At 47.0% G+C, this 18,740-nt stretch overlaps 1 protein-coding gene and 1 long non-coding RNA gene across 16 annotated transcripts in view; one reads left to right on the top strand and one right to left on the bottom strand.

Moving 5' to 3' along the window:
- The window catches only part of PIK3CD (phosphatidylinositol-4,5-bisphosphate 3-kinase catalytic subunit delta), a 33,569-nt gene extending 22,818 nt beyond the window's left edge, over window positions 1–10,751 (bottom strand). For 11 of the 14 annotated variants that reach the window (XR_005932645.1, XR_005932647.1, XR_005932644.1 and 8 more), the window contains exons 1-4: window positions 3,105–3,733; window positions 2,443–2,516; window positions 1,909–2,072; window positions 176–404 (exon numbers count right to left, since the gene is read on the bottom strand). Coding sequence is in view for 4 of the 14 variants with exons in the window: in XM_030016599.2 (XP_029872459.1) it covers window positions 176–404; window positions 1,909–2,049 (370 nt within the window). In the remaining 10 variants the exon portion in view is untranslated. Of the gene's footprint in view, window positions 1–175; window positions 405–1,908; window positions 2,073–2,216; window positions 2,336–2,442; window positions 2,517–3,084; window positions 3,734–10,691 lie in introns of those variants that run through there. The other 3 variants (XM_041124218.1, XM_030016598.2, XM_041124217.1) reach the window with 3 other exon arrangements.
- A 543-nt stretch (window positions 10,752–11,294) lies between these two features.
- On the top strand, window positions 11,295–16,597 carry LOC121233379. Of its 2 annotated transcripts, none has more exons than XR_005932655.1 (3): window positions 11,295–12,529; window positions 12,845–13,031; window positions 14,229–16,597. It is a non-coding gene; the product is annotated as an uncharacterized LOC121233379 (long non-coding RNA). The 2 variants fall into 2 exon arrangements; XR_005932654.1 differs by having other exon boundaries at window positions 14,203–16,597.
- Window positions 16,598–18,740: the final 2,143 nt, after the last annotated feature.

Below are 18,740 nucleotides of genomic sequence, written 5' to 3'. Positions count from 1 at the left end.
ACACTGTTCCCTCACCAGACCCACCAGAGACCAAACTTGCTAATTTCATCGCCTGCATAAGCAGGGCCCCATCGCTATTCCACAGGCAGCAAGGCTGGCTGGGGCAGAAGCGTGTTTCACCTACAGCCAACACCCCTGCCACACTCCCGGCGAGAGCAATGTCGGGGGAACCGACCTTTTCCAATGAGCAGGCTGATCTGGGAGTTGATAACCTTCTTGACTCTGTCTCCTTCTCGAGCCACGAGCCGCAGTACTGGTAAGAAGGGCTGGATGTCACAAAGCCGCCGTTGCTCATCCTCCAGCTCTTGCTGTTCGGCTGTCTGGTTGATGCACGTGAAGACATAGGCCTCCGGATCACTGAGCATATGGTACAGTGGCTCATACTGAGCGTGCTTCCACACCACCTGCGCCAGACCAACAGCAGGGTGAAAGTTAGCACTGCGCTGCCAGAACCTCGTCTTCCTCCTACTGTCACCCAACAACCTCACTCTCCCGAGATACACCGTTCAGCGAAGGCAATGCACAGCCAAACCTTCTCACAGCACTCCTGGACCTGCAATCACAGGCTGCGTTTCAGCCAAGTCTGGTGGCTCCAACTTGTGCTGAACTGCTGGGTGGATTTATTTGCAAGTGCCTTTAATTGACTTCCTTTTTTCATGCTTGCCATTTGTGTCAGGCAAAGTAAATCCCTCAACCTCAGTATTTAAATAACCCCCACCCGAATACCTCACAGTAAGTACCTGCTGACTGCTAGCCTTGTGAAATAGAGATATTACCCCCACTGGAAGCAAAATTGGGTTAAGTAACTTGCCCCCAGTAACACGAAAGCTGTGACAAGAGCCAAGAACTTTTCTCAAGTCCTCTCAACACTATCCAGATCCAAAGATCCTTCGCTCCCAGTGGATGGCACTTCCACACAACTGTTCATATTCCATTTCTTCACTGTCATCCTAAGTGCCTGCTATAGGAGACAAAACTCCGGAGTAGATGGGCCTGATGAGTCTGACCCCGTGTGCCTACTGGCTGTAAAACACAGACCTGTAACTTAACAGCTGGAAACAATCAGCTCTGCTTAGGGTTTTTTTGGTTGGGTTAGGGTTTGGGTTTTTAAACCTGAAAATTGCAGCATGAGAAAACTTGGAATAATCTGGCACTGTGCTTCTGTCCCTTGTGATCTGTGATTCATCTAGGCCAGGTTGCTGCTGCAGAGAAAACCTTTTCCACTGCTTTCCTTCACTCTCCCCTAACCTCGCTTCCTGCCCAGGGAAACAAGGAAGCAGCTACATTTCATTTACACATGGTTTCACTACAGCATTTTATTCCTCAAATGAAGCACTAAGAAATATCCTCTCTATCATTACTGTTCCCAATTTTCAGTATTCAATTTCTGTGAGGCAAGAGAAGACTGGGCTGGCATCCTGAATGCTTTGAGTCAGTCCACCGTTTGTATTTGGCTATTTGGGGGTGACTTCTCTTACTTACATATGCATACACAAGAGCTTTTATAATGAAAAAATCCAGCGTGGCGACTGGTTGGCTCAGGTAAGCAGTAACCGAACACACAATCCACAAGCCCTACGTCGCCAACTCAAATCTGCCCTCACTCCACAGTTACTCTAATTCTCATCCCAAGGTTGGACAACTAGAGGATTGAGCCTGACGCCACTAGCACCGCCACCACCACCCTGTTGCTGGCAGTCTCAACGGCTAGACACGGGTTTAGTGGATTGCAGAGTCTGTCACCAAGGAGGAGCTCTCATAGTGAGTCACAAGGACCTGCCTCAGAGCAATGCAGAAGAAACCCAACTTGCACTGAGTTCAGACCCGACACGTTTCCCCAGGTGCTCCCCAAGAACAGACTCCTCGTTCCAGGAGATTGCAGATAAGACTGTGGAACAAGGCTGTTACCTGCTTGATGGTGCCCAGGCTGGCATTGCAGGACACAGAGAGGTTTAAGTATATGCCTGTGGGCAGCAGGAAGTCCACCTGGATGTTTTGGTTTTCCCCCTTGGACCAGAATTCCATAGGGCAGTAAATGCCTGGGGGCATCCTGCTCACTTCTTAGCTACCACCTGCAAGAAAAGGGGAGAAAGTCTGTTGCTGTTGACTACATAATATTTCCTCAGATCTGTGCTGGGCTCTGTAGAAAGTTAATGTGCAAAAGAACCCAAAGAAAGGAAGGTTAGCATATCCTCATAGCTCAGGAAAATATGCACCTTAGTGAAATTTCCAGTCCAGTGCCTTTAAGCCACAGAGGCGTTCTTGCTATAGTATTTGCTTCTATTTCAATGCAACTCTTTCTTAATCTCTTCTAGACTGGGATTAACTTCTACATCTGCATTTGACAAAGAAATTAAAGAATTCTCTTCACTTGAGAACAAAGGCACTTGTCCCGATAGCTCATCTACGACCAAACAGCCAACAGAAACAATGAGTCCCTACCCCTGGCTTTGTCAGGCAATCCTCAGGCCACATGCTCCAAGCTCCACTTTGTTTTTCCAGAGCTCAGTTCCAGTCTGCAAGAGGGAGAAAGAGGTGTTGCTGGTTCTGAGTACGCATGCATTTTTATACACACAAACAAATAATACTCCACTGTATATCCCCCCTCTACAAGTACAGGAAAAAAGAAATCTAAGGCTGAGGCAATCAAAATAGATTTGTTAATTCCACCCGCATCCTTTCACTTGGCAGGGCTCTACAATTTCGTCTCAGTACATCCAAAGAACACGAAGAGAAAAAGAATCTGAATGTTATCAGGTACAAACCATTGCTTTCAAACACAGGGTAAGAGCACACATGAACAGCTCAAACAAAAAGCACGCACCAGAAGCCCATCATACACTTTCTTTCTTAAAGACACGTAACACCAAAGTCAGAGGAACGCTCACGCTCCATCCATTTGCCCAGAAGCAAAGTAGTAGAGCAGTATAAAACTCCAGTTTCCTCCACAGATGACAGGCAGCAGAGTGTGGTGTCCCCACACGCAGGAAGAGCTTGGAACTGTTAGCGTTAGCTCCTAGCAATAGACAGATAAGTGGCTCTACCTAATTCTCTTCGACCACCTCAGCAGAGAAACCAGCTCACCTAAATTCCCTCGGGCTTACCAGAGTTTTTCCACCAGGTCAGCAGAGAAACACGCCAGGAGTACAGCCCGCAGGGTGTTCACATAGCCATAGCACGTAGCCGCCGTGGAAACCAAGACTGCAGCCTCCTGCCACTCTTGACACTTTGCTGGTTCTAAATTCAGCCCTGCAGGCGCCTTGAGCAATTCTAAGTGTCGCTTATCCTCAGCCCACGAAACCAGTACAAAATTTGCTCATTCACAACTTAAAATACGGCTTTGCAGCTGCCGGACGGTGTACAAACTTAGAAAGAAACAGAGCAACGTGCCGCTGAAGATTTGGGTCTCCCAAATCATGAAGTCCTGCTGGCAGCTTCTCGTGAGCCAGCCCTATGCTTCAGTATGACAAGAAGCCCAGCATCTTATCTGCCAGTGCCTGGGAGCACAACACTTCCCCATCAGCACTGAGGTAAGGATTCCCAGAAATATGAGCTATGTTTTATCTGTCCTGCTTCCTCAGCGCACATGCTGTATCACACAGACCGGATACAGACACCACAAAACCACCCATGTGCCTGAAGAGGGAGGGAAGTAAAAGGAGGAGGAGGAGGCAAGGTTTACAAGTTTGAATAAAGCAAAACAAGTTTGCCCTGTCTTCTGCTCATTAACAATAAAACCAGCAAGTTTCTAGAATATCTGCTACCTCAGCCTTTCCCAATGGCAACAAAAGCAGCAAACTGCCAGGACTCTACTGACCAGCAGAGATGGAAGACACAACAATGGCTGAACTGCTTCCTTCTGCTGAGGATTTCTACCTGATGCCACATCCTATCAGATATGAAGTACGTAAGCTATTAGCACTACAATGTCAAGTTCAAGTTGCTCAATACCTTGTCTTCCCAAAGTCACTGATTATCTCCCGGTGTAGAGGGATTTTTCCAACAGAACCTGGAGTGGATATGCCAAAGCAAGAATAACTCTGGACTTGCGCTATTTTTAATACTTTGTTTACCAAGCTTCTCTCCTTCCCATTGCTAAATTCAGAATGCTCTGCTCCTTGGACCTTAGATCTGATCCAGAGTGACAGTTTTAACACAAAGCAAGCTCTGCATAGATTAATACTCCTGCACCACCCCGCTTTCATCTTCCCTTTTGCCTTGGGAAATTGGAACAGAGTTCTCCAGGCTGTAACCTTGTTTGCACTATCTTGACCTCATACATAAAAGCAATTACAATTCCCTTTTCTCTAGGTCATTTTGCCATTTGTGACTAGCCAAATGCAGCATCGCTCCTTTTTGTTGGAATTTTATGCTACTCGGGTTGTTTGAGATATACTCTTTGTCTTTCACTGCAGCAGTCTTTAAAAAAAAGGATTCCCCATCGCAGCTGTCAATTTTTAAAAGCCCCAGCATCATCTCAGACTTTCATCCTGGTGGATAGACAGATTATTGTTAAAAATCCCATGTTATGGTAGGGTTCTGACCTGTAGGTCTGGTAGCCTGAGGTTCAAGTTAATCAACCCACGCTTGACAGAAATTAGTTTGCTGCACAACTTGCATGTTTCTCAAAGCTAGGGCAAGCAAGGGTGAGACGGAAGTTTGTGTTTTAGTGGGATGCAAACCCACGGAACCAACCTCAAGCGGGCACACAGGCTATCAAAGACCCCTGCTTATCAACACCAGGCTGTAGCCACCTACTTTCTATCATAAGACGCTCCCCGTCCTCACTCTTCTGACTGCAATATACCCCAAAACTTCTTCTTGCTAGAATACTTCCACATTACCCCACTTACATCTTCCTATAATACTTCTTCCTCCCCCACCAGCCACCATCTCCCATAACCCTCAAACACTTGTTTCGAGCGCAAGGCAGGTACACTGCTGCCTTCTGACTCCCAGAATGCCAGACAATTTATCGGGACAGGACGCACGTGGTGCTTGGCACCCCAGGGGCTAAGGATGAGAACAGACAACCAGAACGCACAAAGCTCTTGGTCTGCAGTTGGCGCGTACATACACTCCATCCAAGAGAGATATACCTCAAGACTGGCCGGCCAGCTGATCTGTTTCGGTGGCCAAACAAGTCACAGCACCACGTACACCCAAGCTAAAGACGTGGCCCTCGTGACGGCCAAGTATATTGCTCTGAGAACTTCACGTAGCCCCTGAACTGGAGATATGCACAGAACATTTGAGGAAACCGCAGGGCCTCAAATACCTCCTCATTCATCTCGGGCACCAATTTTCCTCTGGGCCTGCTGGTACACAAGCCTAACCTAAAAACTGCCGCGTGGTATGTACTTGCTTGGGCAGGAGACCCAAGATCACGTGCCGTAAAGGCTGTCTACCAGCCACGCAATCGTACCGACTCCAGGAAAGGGTATCGCACAGGCAGCAGTTGCAGGGGCAGCGTCTCGTTGGCAGTGCTGCTGGCATAGCTGAGCACATGAAAACAAGATGCAGTTTCCTCAAAATGTTATTCTGTTGTTTCCCGAGACGGGCAGGGGCCCCGCAGCCCTAAGAAAGAACCATTCCTCCTATCCCACAGGGAGGCAGTAATGGAAGCTCTTTTCCCAAAAGAAGCAAGCACACTTGATGGGAACCTCAGGTCTTTCTAAGAAAAGGTAAGGAGTGACCAGCCACAGCCCAATGGGACAGCCCAGCAGTGGGACTAGCAGTGGGTGAACTGGCTGATGTACAGCATGGGCTGTGACCGCCATCACAGCTGTGGGGCCATCACAGCTGCAAATAAACAAGCTCTCAAACTGCAGAGCACAGTATCGCTTTGGACTTCTCAGAGCGTGCAAGAGGAAGACAAATGCAGGCTGTCACACGACGCAGGTCACAAAGCATCAAGCACGCACCCAACAATAGATTTCCACGGGTCCAAACACAAAGCTGTTCCCCACAGTTTCCCAGAGAATTCAAGTGTACTCCCCTTTTCACATGTATTTCTGCTCTGTGGAATGTTTTTGTAAGGGGAAAGTAAAAGTCTGTGCAAGACAGACTTTCTCAGGGAACTACGAATGAAACACATATGGACCCATTCCACATTGACCCCTGCCTCTGGTTCACACCAGCCCAACAAGCAGCAAAAACTCCTAGTAACGGACAATTGCTCCCTAATCCCTCGGTAATTTGGGGATGTGGAGTCATTTCCTAGGGGAGCAATCAGGAAAGATGCATCCATTGGTACTAATCACTTCCTTACTGAGAGTCATATGGGCAGTGAACCCATCTTACAGTGCCCAGACCTCTTCATCACTGGCCAGAAAAAGAAGTGGAAGAAAATAATCATGAGACAAAATTCCAGGTTTTGGATGAAGGCGAGTCCTCAACTTCCTCTCCCCCCCTTTGCCTCAATTCATTATTCTGCAGGAAAGCTACAGCCTGCTTTGCCCTCCTTAAAGTTTCCCCTTGCACTAATTAGCGTGAGGGTAATAAATGTGTATCTTTTGCAAACAGGAGAGATGACCAAGCAGAGCTGATAGGCACATGGGACTAGTCCATGCACTGGCCTGCCAGGACAGAACACAAAACCCCAATGTAACTGGATGCCACATAACAAATACGGGCACAAGACCACTAATAGGAGGTAGCATATGTTTTGGGTTCACACACCCTGAGGAATACAGAGTTGCACATAAAGGCAGATTTATGCAGAGTGTAACAGACACATTTGAAATTACCCAGTCAATATTTAACAAGCCAGCAGTCAACATAAAACACACTAACACAAATCTCTTTTTATGAAGTTTATCAACCACAGCTCTGGTGTTTACAACATACAACTGCTATCAAGAGGGGAGGGGAAAAAAAAAAAAAAAAAAAAGAAAGAAAGAAAAAAAAAGGCAGCAAGCTAGCAAGATCACCCAGGGAGCAGCGTTCCACAAACCTCTGTGAGGCTGCAGGGTTAGACAGACACGGAAGCTCTAACGCCCACAAACAGATTACAAAATTACTAAACCCCAGGACTACAAAAATACCTTTCAAGTTTATAAGAAATGAGTGGCACAGAGCTCACAGGTGATGTGTGTCGCGTGGGAGACAGCAGGAAGTCACTTTCATTGCAGGCATCAACTTAGCTGGGGGAGGAGACCACGGGAATTTTTATGTACACACGTGCTTGACATGCCTTTACCACAGAATCAATACACTTAGCAGATTTGAACCAACCCTAAGCTTTCATAGACAAAGACCCATTTCGGTGAGTGTTCAGAAAGTGTTTTAAAGCCTGGGCTTGCTTTTTTGGTGGGGATCACGGGGTAAAACAGGTCCACTGTATGCTGCGGGCATGTCATTTGAGCATTGACAGACTGTAAAATTAACCCACAAATTCCCCTCCAAGAACAGACTGGGAAAACTCCCGTAGCAGGTGTGTCAAACTGTGACCGTATGTGGGATTTTTGCAGAGGGACTCCTGCCTCGCAGGGCTAGCTGGATACTCACACGCCGGTGCCAGCCACTTAATCACACAGAAGAAGAAACATGCTGTATCCGCTTCCCTTGTGGCGTAACATTAAAAAAAATCCTGATTCAGGCTCCAGTCCCATGATGTTGGTGCAACCAACAGAAGCTCATAGTAAGACTGGCCTTTGCAGCTCTGCCTGCTGAACAAGTATTGACAACCTAGCTCTTTATTTATCTAACAATGAACACATGCTGGTGAGAAGTGCTAGAAACACAGCCTCAGGGACTGCCAGCCTGCAGAGGTGCAAGCGTCTGCTGTGCTGCCCCGTTCACCCAAATGACCAGGGACTTTCATTCAATGCAGCGGATCAGACCTGATGCACTAGCCAGCCTACAGGATCCACAGCAAGCTGGACTGAGAACTCACACGTCCCCTGCAGACTGCCACTAAGGGCAACTCTGAGCCTGGACGTTCAGCTAGCAGCAGCCTTTTATGCCAGAAGAATGGCTTTGATGCCTTCTCGAATACCTGCTAACATCATTCTGGAGGTGGCATTAATAGGATAGATTTTGCTGTCGTGTCAATGAAATATTTCCTTTACAACTTCCATTAAGGTTTCTGTAAAATACGGATCGGTGTCCCAACTGTGCTGTTAGGCCATCGTTGCTCTCCTTCAGTTCCTGTGACAGTGTTGCACCAAAGCTCTAATTGTCTCTGGTTCCTCCTTCAACGCATACAGACAAGTGTAAGACCTGGCCCATGAACTAGGTAGGAAAAAACTAGGACCCCTCGAAAAGGTGTGGAGAAGCATTCAAGTACTGAACAACCCCTAAAATCAACGCTTTTGGATCTTCAGGGTTCATTTCCTCAAACCCTACTTCAGAATGTTCTAATCTCCTTTATTTAGTTTACCATAATAAGACTTCTACCTCTACCAAATATAAAAACCAAATAAAGGCTTTTGCATATTATCAGCTTCTGTTTTGTCCATTGATCTCTTATGTCCTGCCACACAATTCCCTGCACCGATTCGTTCTTTCAACAGTAGTTCGTTGTTCATCCAACTCTACATAGCATACACGTAGTTACATTGGTTCAGTAATGCCTTTTATTAGAGATTTCCAAGCCCCTGATGAATCGCTACTTTGCTTACACAAACCACCAGACTGGGGTAGACATACAATGGAATCTGCCTAGGATAACTGGGCAAGAGATGCAAATGCACGCACCTAGCTCTTCAGGCCCCTAAAACACTACAGAGCATGCCCCTACCCTACCAGAAGGGCTGATATAAACCCGTATTTACATACCAAAATCAGCCTCTTCTGTGCATCAAGACGTCAGTGGAGAACCATGGATTTTTCCACCTTCCAAGGAAGTGTTCTAGCTACGTGGAGACTACAAGGTTCAGGCTTTGAACAACCACTGGATCCAAAGAACCCCTTGGCTTGTACCCTTCCCTTTATGAAATAAAGGCTCCTTTACTTTGAGCATTTATATTGCTCAGTGCCTGCCTTACACACGCACACTCCCATAAAACAGGCTCACAGAGAAAAGTAATGGGAAGCAGAACTACACTAATGTAATCTGAACTGGAGCTAACCTTGTTTGTGTGCAGGGCTGATGATGAAAGGGGTTGTCAGCAAGGAAAGAGATAGGGAAGGGAATGTACACATGGTGATAAAAACAGGCTGCAGTTTCGTGGGGCTCCCAGCTCCAGAGCAACTAGAGAAAGCATCAGTGATATACCATCATTCAAGCTCAGCAGGACCTTAGATCCAACCACAAGTAATAGCCAGAGGGAGGGAAAGAGGAGCGCAGGTAAAGCAACTTCAGAGAAATGGAAACCTAAAGCCATACCTCATTCTGGAAGTACAACAGTATCCCTAGAGAGAGGCAGAGGAACACCAGGGAGTAAGAAAAGTGTCTGATGGGAGGACTCAAGAGCCCTGCTCTGGTGGAAACTATGAAGCAGCCTTTTAGGCAAGTTCACAGTCAATCAACTATGCTTTCAGTAGTGCCTGAGGAAGCATCTAGTAGGAAACAGTGTATTTAGTGGTTAAAGCAAGAGCTTGAAAACTGACAACTTGCAAAGTTCCATTCCCAACCCTGACAATTGTTTGACACATGACTTCAAACAATTACCTCCTCTGTGTTTCAGTTTTCTCATACGCACAAGTGTATCTCACGAAGAATGTCACAATTCTTAAATGCTGGCAAAGTGATTTGGGATCTTTGCACTCTTGCTGTTACTGCTAACACGGGCATAGTCTGAGAGTTGGAGGAGATTGTGATAAATGAAAGCTTCTAGCTGAAGATGTTGCTGAAATTAGCCTTTTTCAACTGCCTCCATGAGCGGACACCAGGAACCCAAGTGCGTCTTGCTGATAAAAACAAAAAATAAGCCACACACTTCTAATGGCCCTCTACCACTACGCTCAACTTTCTTTACCTTCAGGTTCCCATCTCAAGCACGGCGTGCTGTATGTGCTCAAGTGTTAAGAGACCCTCTTTAGAGTCTTCCTCATGCCCGGCCAAAACACGCAAACCCAAAGCTCACCCGCAGTAGAGACGCACACCGCTGCTCGCAGCGAGCCCAGGCAGCGCAACCCCAACGCCAAAGCAGGGACGGACGGACGGACGGGTGTTGCCAAGCACGCACGAATCTCTGGGTGACTCTTAACGGCAGCGACAAGGTGCCGAGCGCCAAACCTTCCGGGGAAAGGCCAAGCAGAAGCCCTATAGCAGGTGACACCGGCGGTTACCGTCCCATTCCCGGCCAAAATAGAGAGACCGCTGCCGCCCGCCCGCCTTGGGAAGCGAGAGGGGGGCTGCTGCCAGCACATCTGTTCCCGTGGTGGGGGGGGGGGACACGGCTTCAAGGGCTGACCCCCCCCTAAAACCTACATCCGACTCGCAGATTGCCGAGTCTTAAGCCACCCCGTTTTCACAAAGCAGAAGTGCTTTTTCTGAAGAAGAACGCAGCCGGGTAAAGGAGCCCGAGGAATAATTAGGTACAGAGACACACGCAGGACGAGACGCGGGGGGACAGGCACCCCACCGGCCGCGGGGACCCCGTGCAAAGACCCCCGGGAGGCGGGTTTTGGGGGGGGGGGATGCACAGCAGACACCCCCCCCCCCCAGCCCGGGATCAGGCGGCCGCTCCTCCCGGCCCCCCTTCCCCGTACCCCCAGGCCCCAATCCCCGGCCCACCGCTCACCTGCTCTCCTCACCCGCGGCGGCCGGGCTGCCGCCGCGCTCCCCGGCGCGGTCCCGGCCCCGGTGAAACCGGCACCGCCCCGGCTGCCGGCGCGCGCTTTGAGGCACCGTCCGCCAAAAGCAAAGAGAGAGAGGAGAGGAGAAAAAAAAAAAAAAAAAAAAAAAAAAAGAGGCCCGCCCGCGCGCCGCCGGCGAGGAGCTCGGGCACCGGCTGCAAAAAAAAAAAAAAAAAAGGGGGGGCCCGCCCGCGCGCCGGACCGGGCGCGCGCGCGCCGCCCACCCGCGCGCGCGCTCGCGCGCTACCGGGGAGCGGGCGCGCGCGCCCCCGCCGCCCACCCTGCAGCGGTGGCGGCGTGCGAGCGAAGCCCTCCCGTCAAACCCCCTGCACCAGCTGCCCCTCGGCGCAGCGGTGATCCCGCTCCAGGGGTTCCGCACCGGGTCCCGGTAACCGTCGGGCTGTACGGCTGCGCGTCACACGCCAGCCGTAACCCCGCAGCGGCGGGGACGGGGCGTCGTGCTCCGGTAAGGGGGCAGTTGCGCGCGGCGCCGGTTCGTGCGGCCTAGCGCGTGGGAAGATGCGCGAGAGGCGATGCAACGCAACCCCCCCCCCCCCCACCACCACCCCCCCGGAGAAATCAATCCCGGCTGCCAAGCGCAGAAAATGGCCAAAGCGTTACATGGCTGCCGCCGTCCTGACGCAGCCGACGTCCCAGGGACACGCTGCCGGTAACGCCAGACGATAGCTCCGTTACCGCTGACGGACTAACCGTAGGGCACGGCGGTGACGGTAGGCCCTAAATCCACACCTACGTGTAAAACTACTCGCATCGGAGATTTAAAATGGTTTGGGATTCGCTTCTACCCTGGGAAGGGCTCCTTCGGCAACCTCAACCGTGCGATTGCTCGCTCTTCCGCTGGAAAACTTTTGTGCGATAAGGATGGGGAGGACCCCAAATCCCAAAAGAGAGTCAAATGATTTGGGGAACAAGAAGCAACACCTCCGAGACGGGCAAGGTGGCCGCGGGGCCCAAGGTCGGAGCAGGGCAGCAATCGGTTGTAACGCGCCTGGTGTTTCACTAGCGGCTGCTCATCGCGGGAGAGAGGAGAGCCGAGCACGCCTTGGTACGCTGGATACCGAGGACATACAGGCTATCTACCCTTCTTTTTTTTTTTTTTTTTTTTTTTTCTTCCCCCAATCCCTTGTACGGGTCCGTTGGCCGCAGGGGAAACCCACGCAAGCACCAAACTGTTGTGCAAGGGTTCACCCCTCCGGAGCCCCAAAGTGCCACAAGGGTCGGCTTCTCCGACACCCCACGGGGTGTTGTCATCCTCCTCCTTCTCTTTCTCCCCCTGTTCCTTTTTCCTCCAAAAGCTGCCCAGCTGTCTCATCTAGGCTATGAACATCGGCTAAATATCACCCTTTTGCACAGAGCATCTCTCTGACCTGTCGAGGGAAGTTTTGGTGGTTCCAAAGAAGCAGTAGATGGGGATAAGGATGGTTTCCAGTGTTCAAAACCACTCGCTCTCCTCTGCCTCATTAAATTTTCAGCAGCAATTAGATACCCAAAGAACATTTGCTCGTTTGAAAAAAATCTCTCTCTTTTCACACGTTTCCTCTTGCACTCGAGAAGTGCCCACCGTGCTTTGGGTCACGAATAATAGGAGATTGTGAACCCGGATTTGTGCTTTTAATTATTTCACTCCCACACGTAGAAACAAACAATTTTGGTATAGGACACGGTTAGCGTTAGTGCGTTGACCCGACCGGTCCTGCAATTTTATGACTCCCAGAACCACCATTTTTCCTAAAGCTTCTACTACCGGAGGCATGTGATTAAGGTATAAATTCTTTTTTTTTTTTTTCCATGTTATAATCCAAGGAAAGCTCATTATTCTTGCAATCTGACTCATTTTTTTCCCCTGAACATTACTAGTTGGCAACACAGATATCTTACCATCAGTACAAAATATGACTGTTGAAACATTCGTTCTTCAACTCCATTTGAATCTACTATCATGCCTTAATGTGACCTTTTAAAGCTCAGAAACTGTCTATTTTAAATCATTGGCCCTGACATGTGTTGAAGATATTTTTAACAGACTGTTTACAGGAATTCTGGTTTCTGTTCTGCTATTTTTTTTCCTTTTCGACAGCTTTTCTATTCATCATCTCCAAGTTTCACATATAGGACCGTATTGAACACTCACAGGACATTTGCCCACACGGCCTGTGAGAAATCAGACAACAGAAACCAAAGGGAAAAAGGAACTGAAAGTCAGAAAATAGTTGCAACCTGCTAGATTAAAGATCCGAGACCTCCAGGAAGAACAGAAGGGAAAGGTCAGTTAGTTGTTTTTCTTCTGCGTTACGGAGAGCAAAACAGTGCTAACGGGTTTGAAGAAAACACTGGTAAGAAGGGCCAGTGGCATCTGCGCGGCATTATTTCAAACGCATCCAATATTAGGCATGTGCTAGGCACGCCAGTTCAAAAAGACCATCTCCGCTCCGCGCCAATCTGGTATAAATTTACCCAGAGTTGTTCATAAAACTCTGAAAGGTTGATTTTGTATTCTCGGCTCTCAAGTTCCCTCGCCACGCAGCAGGCACGTGCTCCATGCCACTCACTCCGGTGAATTTGCACGAAACGTGATTCCACGCTCCTACTGAGTCAGGGGGTCAGCCGCGTCCTGCTTGGCAGACGGAGCAGACCCCAGCCTAGGATTCACGACTGTCGCACCGTGATCCAAGTTTTATGCAGGACTCACCAGGACAGCGCGGAGGAGGGAACAACGGTCACTTTTTGTATAATTGCAGGGGCTAATCTCTCCCACGGGGACACAGCGTCTCTGTCCCCAGTTAAGAGCCCTGCAATAACAACAAATAGGGTACAGTGCTGCAACTACGGCTTGACTCTAGCTAAGCATCAGGCAAAGAAGAAAAATTGCTATCTAAAACTGATGTCGACGTAGTTGTTGGATAACACAAACTGATTTTCATTTAAAAAATTAGTATTTGCCATGCATAAATGAACGCGCTTGAAAACAAGAAGGGTTGTTCTCTCAGACTGCATTATAAAGGACATGCACTGGGACTACCCAGGGTTAGCATAAAAATGTACACAGTAGAAAGACAAACGGACAGGAAGAAAGGGATGACGAGTTTTCAGACATTCTGCATCACATAACTGCTGGCTCACGGTACAAGTCTTTGCAGGATAAGGAGTGCCTATAGCTCACAGGAGAGAGGGGAGACTCCCTACAGATGGGGATAAAAACCCTGCAGTGCTACGCTAGGGTTAAGGGCTGCTGTCTATTATATAATTACCAAAGCCAAATCTAAAGTGCGATTTTCTTTTCATCTTTTGGCTGTACCCCACTTACAATGACTACTCATGTGAATACCTTCTTTTTATGTCCCTTTTCTTCAACAAAGGCTTTTCTGAGCCCTTAGTCTTAATTATCAGCCTTTCATAGCTCCACCTCTTGGCATTTATCCTCACATCTTTTTTCAGGTTGTTTCCTCTCTTCACTGCTCCAGGTACACCATTCTTGCACATCTGCTTACCGTCTCGGCAGCCCTTTCCAAATGGACACGGTCGGAAACACTGGCTGTACAGCTCCTAACCATCTCCCTTCCAAATCCCTTCTCTACACCAATTTGCTGCCTGAGAAATTGAGCCAACGTTCATAGCCTAGACGAGACAGCTGGTCAGCTTCTGGAAGAAAAAGGAACGGGAAGAAAGAGGAGGAGGAAGACAACAAGCAAGTAATGTAACCACAGTGCCTTGGTATTTACAGGATTGCCTGGCAAGAACGCTTTCAACTGCCAGTGGGGCACCTGGAGAGAAAAACACCGCGCCTGCCCTCCTGGGTCCCAACCCACCTAGATGTTGGCAATTTCAGTAAACAATTTTAGTAAACAGTAACATTCGTGAAGCTGTATTGACCGCTTCTACAGGCAAAGCTAGAAGCAGCCCCTCTTATTCTCCACTTACTGTGGTACAGGGTAAACAAACAAACTAAACCCCACCAAACTCACCACATTTAATTACACCACAAAGCAAACAGGAAGCTAGAGCAGTTTTAGGAGAGTTGAAACTATTTGCTCCATGTGGTTAACACTACTCAACAGGCGGGAAACCGCGCTTTTGCTTCAGCTATGCAGTTGGTCTGCAAATACAGCTGGTAACTTGCTCTTATTTAAAAGTCAAAAGAGGTTTTTTTTTTGGCAACAAGATCTGAAATAGGATCACAGCCACATGAAGCGTACAACGCTGATCCACGCCGGCTATCACAGAGGTGAGCAGCAGAGTTCACCTGTGTAAGTACAGCCACAGGATACATTCTTTGGTGAGAAATGCCTATGGCCAAACCAAACAGTGCTTCAAGATTTGAACATGAGTTTCTTTTTGCATCTTACACAAAGGGCGTCTGTGCTACAGCATAATGCTACACTGCTACAGGCTTTTCATTCTTTGTTTGGATGTCTTTAAACACATATATGTGTTTGGGGCCCCTAGGCTCTCTTGCAAGCAAGCCATGTGCACACTGAAGGGAAATTAGGATAAATTATACTAAGTATTTTAACTGCACCTTACAGCCTCCAACTGCTGTACACATTCATTTTTGTATTTTGAACTTTCCAGTTCTCCATCTCCAGACAGGGCTGCCACAGCCTTACCAATTACCATAAACTGCATAAACAGCTTAATACTGCTATATTTTACAGATGTTTATTCAAGTAGGACACAACGTAAATAACGAGGGGAAGACTAGACCTTCACCACTTTGAAAATCAGTGCTAGTGCTCTAGGGAAGATGTTGACTAATCTAAACCAACTGCAGATCCAAAAACTCCGAAACTTTGTTGGGGAAATTCAGATATGAGTTCACAATTTCAGGAATATAGCATGACTAATAATTAATAATGAATAGTAAATGTTGTTAATACGTTCAGAATACATACATTTTCATTTGTACTGCTTAAAACACATAAATAGCATGTACTGTAAACTCTGCAGGCCCATGCTTTTCCTCCTTTGTTCTCGTCACGCAAGAAGACCAAGGCACAGAAATTAATTGACCAAAAGTTACATAGGGGGATAGCAGAAAAAAAAACAGGTTAAATCTCTGGTATTCTCGCTAAAGGACTTGTTTTATTAGGATAATGTAAATTTACTTTTAGAACATCTATATATTCAGTGAAGAGAAGAAGAAAGAAGGAGAAGAAGAAAAGTGGAGGAAATGGTGACTTAAAAAAACACTTAGGTCCAGAATAATTCTAGCAGGTTGGGAGGTGACTGGGCAAAGGACAGCAAGTGCATTGGGACCCATGACTGGTGGATATGTAAAGCAACGAAGGACAACCACCACCCAGGAAAGAGCTGCAAGGAAGTCGGTCACTGTCACGCGTCTCAGGTTCCACTTTCCCCCAGCTCAAGTCCCACAAAAATTACATTTCCCCTGCTAAGGACAAGGCAGGGGATAAACACCAGGCGAGGATATTTAGGGGAATAAAAAAAAAAAAAAAAAAAATAAAAAAAAAAGATCACAAGCACATTTACCAGCTTTACCCAGTATGGGTTGCATTAACCTGGGGGGACCACAAATACAGGGACAAGGGCCTCAGTGAGCACCCAGGTCTTCGCTGCCCCAGGCTGACTACCTCCTTCCACTGCTAACTTGTCACGTCCTGAAGCACACATCCTTAACCAGCCCTGAAACAGATGCTGTTTTTCTCCTATTCTTCACCTACGCTCAAGCAACCTTCCCAGGAAGAAGATATTTCTCTGAAGGAAAAAAATGCGGCAGTTATTTCGTAGCTTGGACTTTGGGACAGCTGAGTGCACAGTGGTTATAACGTGAATTGTTTTTCTTTCAAGAACAAGGCTACAGTTTGCTTGTTGATATTGCCACAAGAGATATGTCAGAGAAGAAAACCATGACAAAGCCTCAGCACATTTTTCTCTTCGTCTGATGGACGTGCGTTCAAACAAAAAACTCACTAAGTGAAATCTTTCCGTGAGCTGTATAGGAGGTGATCGTGAATTATTAGGGGGTGGGATTCAAGGACCTGAGCAGCCTGTTTGTTCAAAGAGCCTCTGAAACAGTGTCAAGGCTGGGATCTCTGCATGACAGAGAGAAAGGAGAATGACGACAAAGATACTCAGCTCTCCTGCTGAAGGCCAGAATGGCGTACTTTGGTGTCCTTGCCCAGACAAAAATACTGTTCTATTTGTGTGACTATGCATTTAAATGAAGGATATTGCAGATTTGAGAACAATGCATTCCTCCATGATTTCCCCGTAAATGTTTGAAGAGGAAAAACAAGCAACAAGAACTGACCTGAGTTAGCTGCAGCAAGCAGTTGAGATTCCTATCTTGATCATCAGCAACACCACAGGACTTCTAAAGGAGAAAAATCCCTGGAGGCAGTTCTCCTTAGGAGGTTATCAAAAGCAAGCAGGAAGCTTTGATACCTCCTTGGTTGTTTCTTCTTCATCAGAATTTCAAAGTGACAACCTCTGCCCCCGTGCCAAAGCATTGCGTTAAGGAAAAAGCAAGTTCTCTTAATTGTTGGTGTTGCAAGCAGCACAACATCCCAGAGAACGAAGTGGAAGGTATTAGTCAAATGTTAAGATGGGAGGAGATGCTACTGACCCAGTTCTGCAAGAGAAGTGAGGCTACAGCTATGTCAGGGATACAGTTTGAGTTACTGACTGCAAAAACATAAACCAAAATGGTTTGGGGAAAAAACACAAAACCAAGCCAGCACCAACAAAAACCCCCACCACAATTACACACGCTACTTCAAAAACCCAAGACTTAATGCTTTCAAGGACAGGACCTGGAGTAAGGTACTCCCATTCTTCTTCAACTCATACTGGCACTGATGCCATGGCCTTTAATAAGTTGTTTCACCTGTTTCTCTGCATGCAGAACACAGATAATATTACTTCCGTGTTTCACAGGGCATTTTGTGAAGCTTTGCTATTTGTACAAGTCATTTGAGGTCTTTGACTGGTGGTACTACAAAGTTCAAAGCATTAGTGTCTCAACACAAAACATAGTTTACTTCTTTATCACTTCAAAATATAATTGCATACATATACACAGCATTTCCCCCCCTCCCCCAAGGAATGCCTCTCAAAAACTCACTTCTGTTGAAGATGGTTTTTTGATACAAAAACAAAGAACGTCAAACACGAATGGCCAGAAGCTACATCCCTTCTCTGACTATCAGTTCTTCAGGAAGGACAAACAACTTTCCTCTCATTTTTGTTGCAATACCATTTCTTGGGAGTACTTCTTTTTGCAGAAAGTGAGTGATCTATAAAACCACAAATTTCCATTATGAGTTGTAACTGCCTGTTTAACTAAACCACGCTATTTAATCTTGAAATTACTGTTAGGGGATTCTGGATCCTCTTCTTTGCTACCAGAAGAAAAGCAGCACTCGGTCTTCCCACACTCAAAAGTACAGTTTAAGTTCACATGAGTGTTGGGTTGGGTTCTCAAATAATATAAAACTAGACCTCAGTGATAAAGTCAGACCACTTAAAAAAAAAAAAAAAAAAAAAAAAAAAAAAGTCCTTCATCCAGTTTGGGAATTTTGGGGGTCCTTATTAATTGTTTCCAGTAAGACCGGATCTTGCAAACTTTTGTGTGGGTGGCTGCACACTGAAGACAGACAGATGCAGGTGCCTGCCTGCACTAAATATTTTGCACAAACACATGAGTTTGTTATATTTGGGTAGTTTTTGTTTGTTTAGTTTTGTTTGATGTTTAAAGTGTGTATTCCAAACTAAGCAACACTCAGAACCCAAATACACTCTCTGCATAAAAAACAGTAAAAACCAGAATATATGTATCACATTACAAAATGAGGCAGATGCCAGTGACAAATGCTTTAAGAATTTTTTAGCAGCCACCTGAAAAATCACTTAAGAGGCAGAAATAAGTAGCAAAGGCCATTGCATGAGTCATCAATGACAACAAGGAGAAAAGGAATGTGAAGGGAATTTTTTTTTTTTCCTAAAATGAGAGATGG

Source organism: Aquila chrysaetos, chromosome 6 (genome assembly GCF_900496995.4).
Source record: "Aquila chrysaetos chrysaetos chromosome 6, bAquChr1.4, whole genome shotgun sequence".
Taxonomy (NCBI): domain Eukaryota; kingdom Metazoa; phylum Chordata; class Aves; order Accipitriformes; family Accipitridae; genus Aquila; species Aquila chrysaetos.
This window is presented reverse-complemented; position numbering and strand designations above follow the sequence as displayed.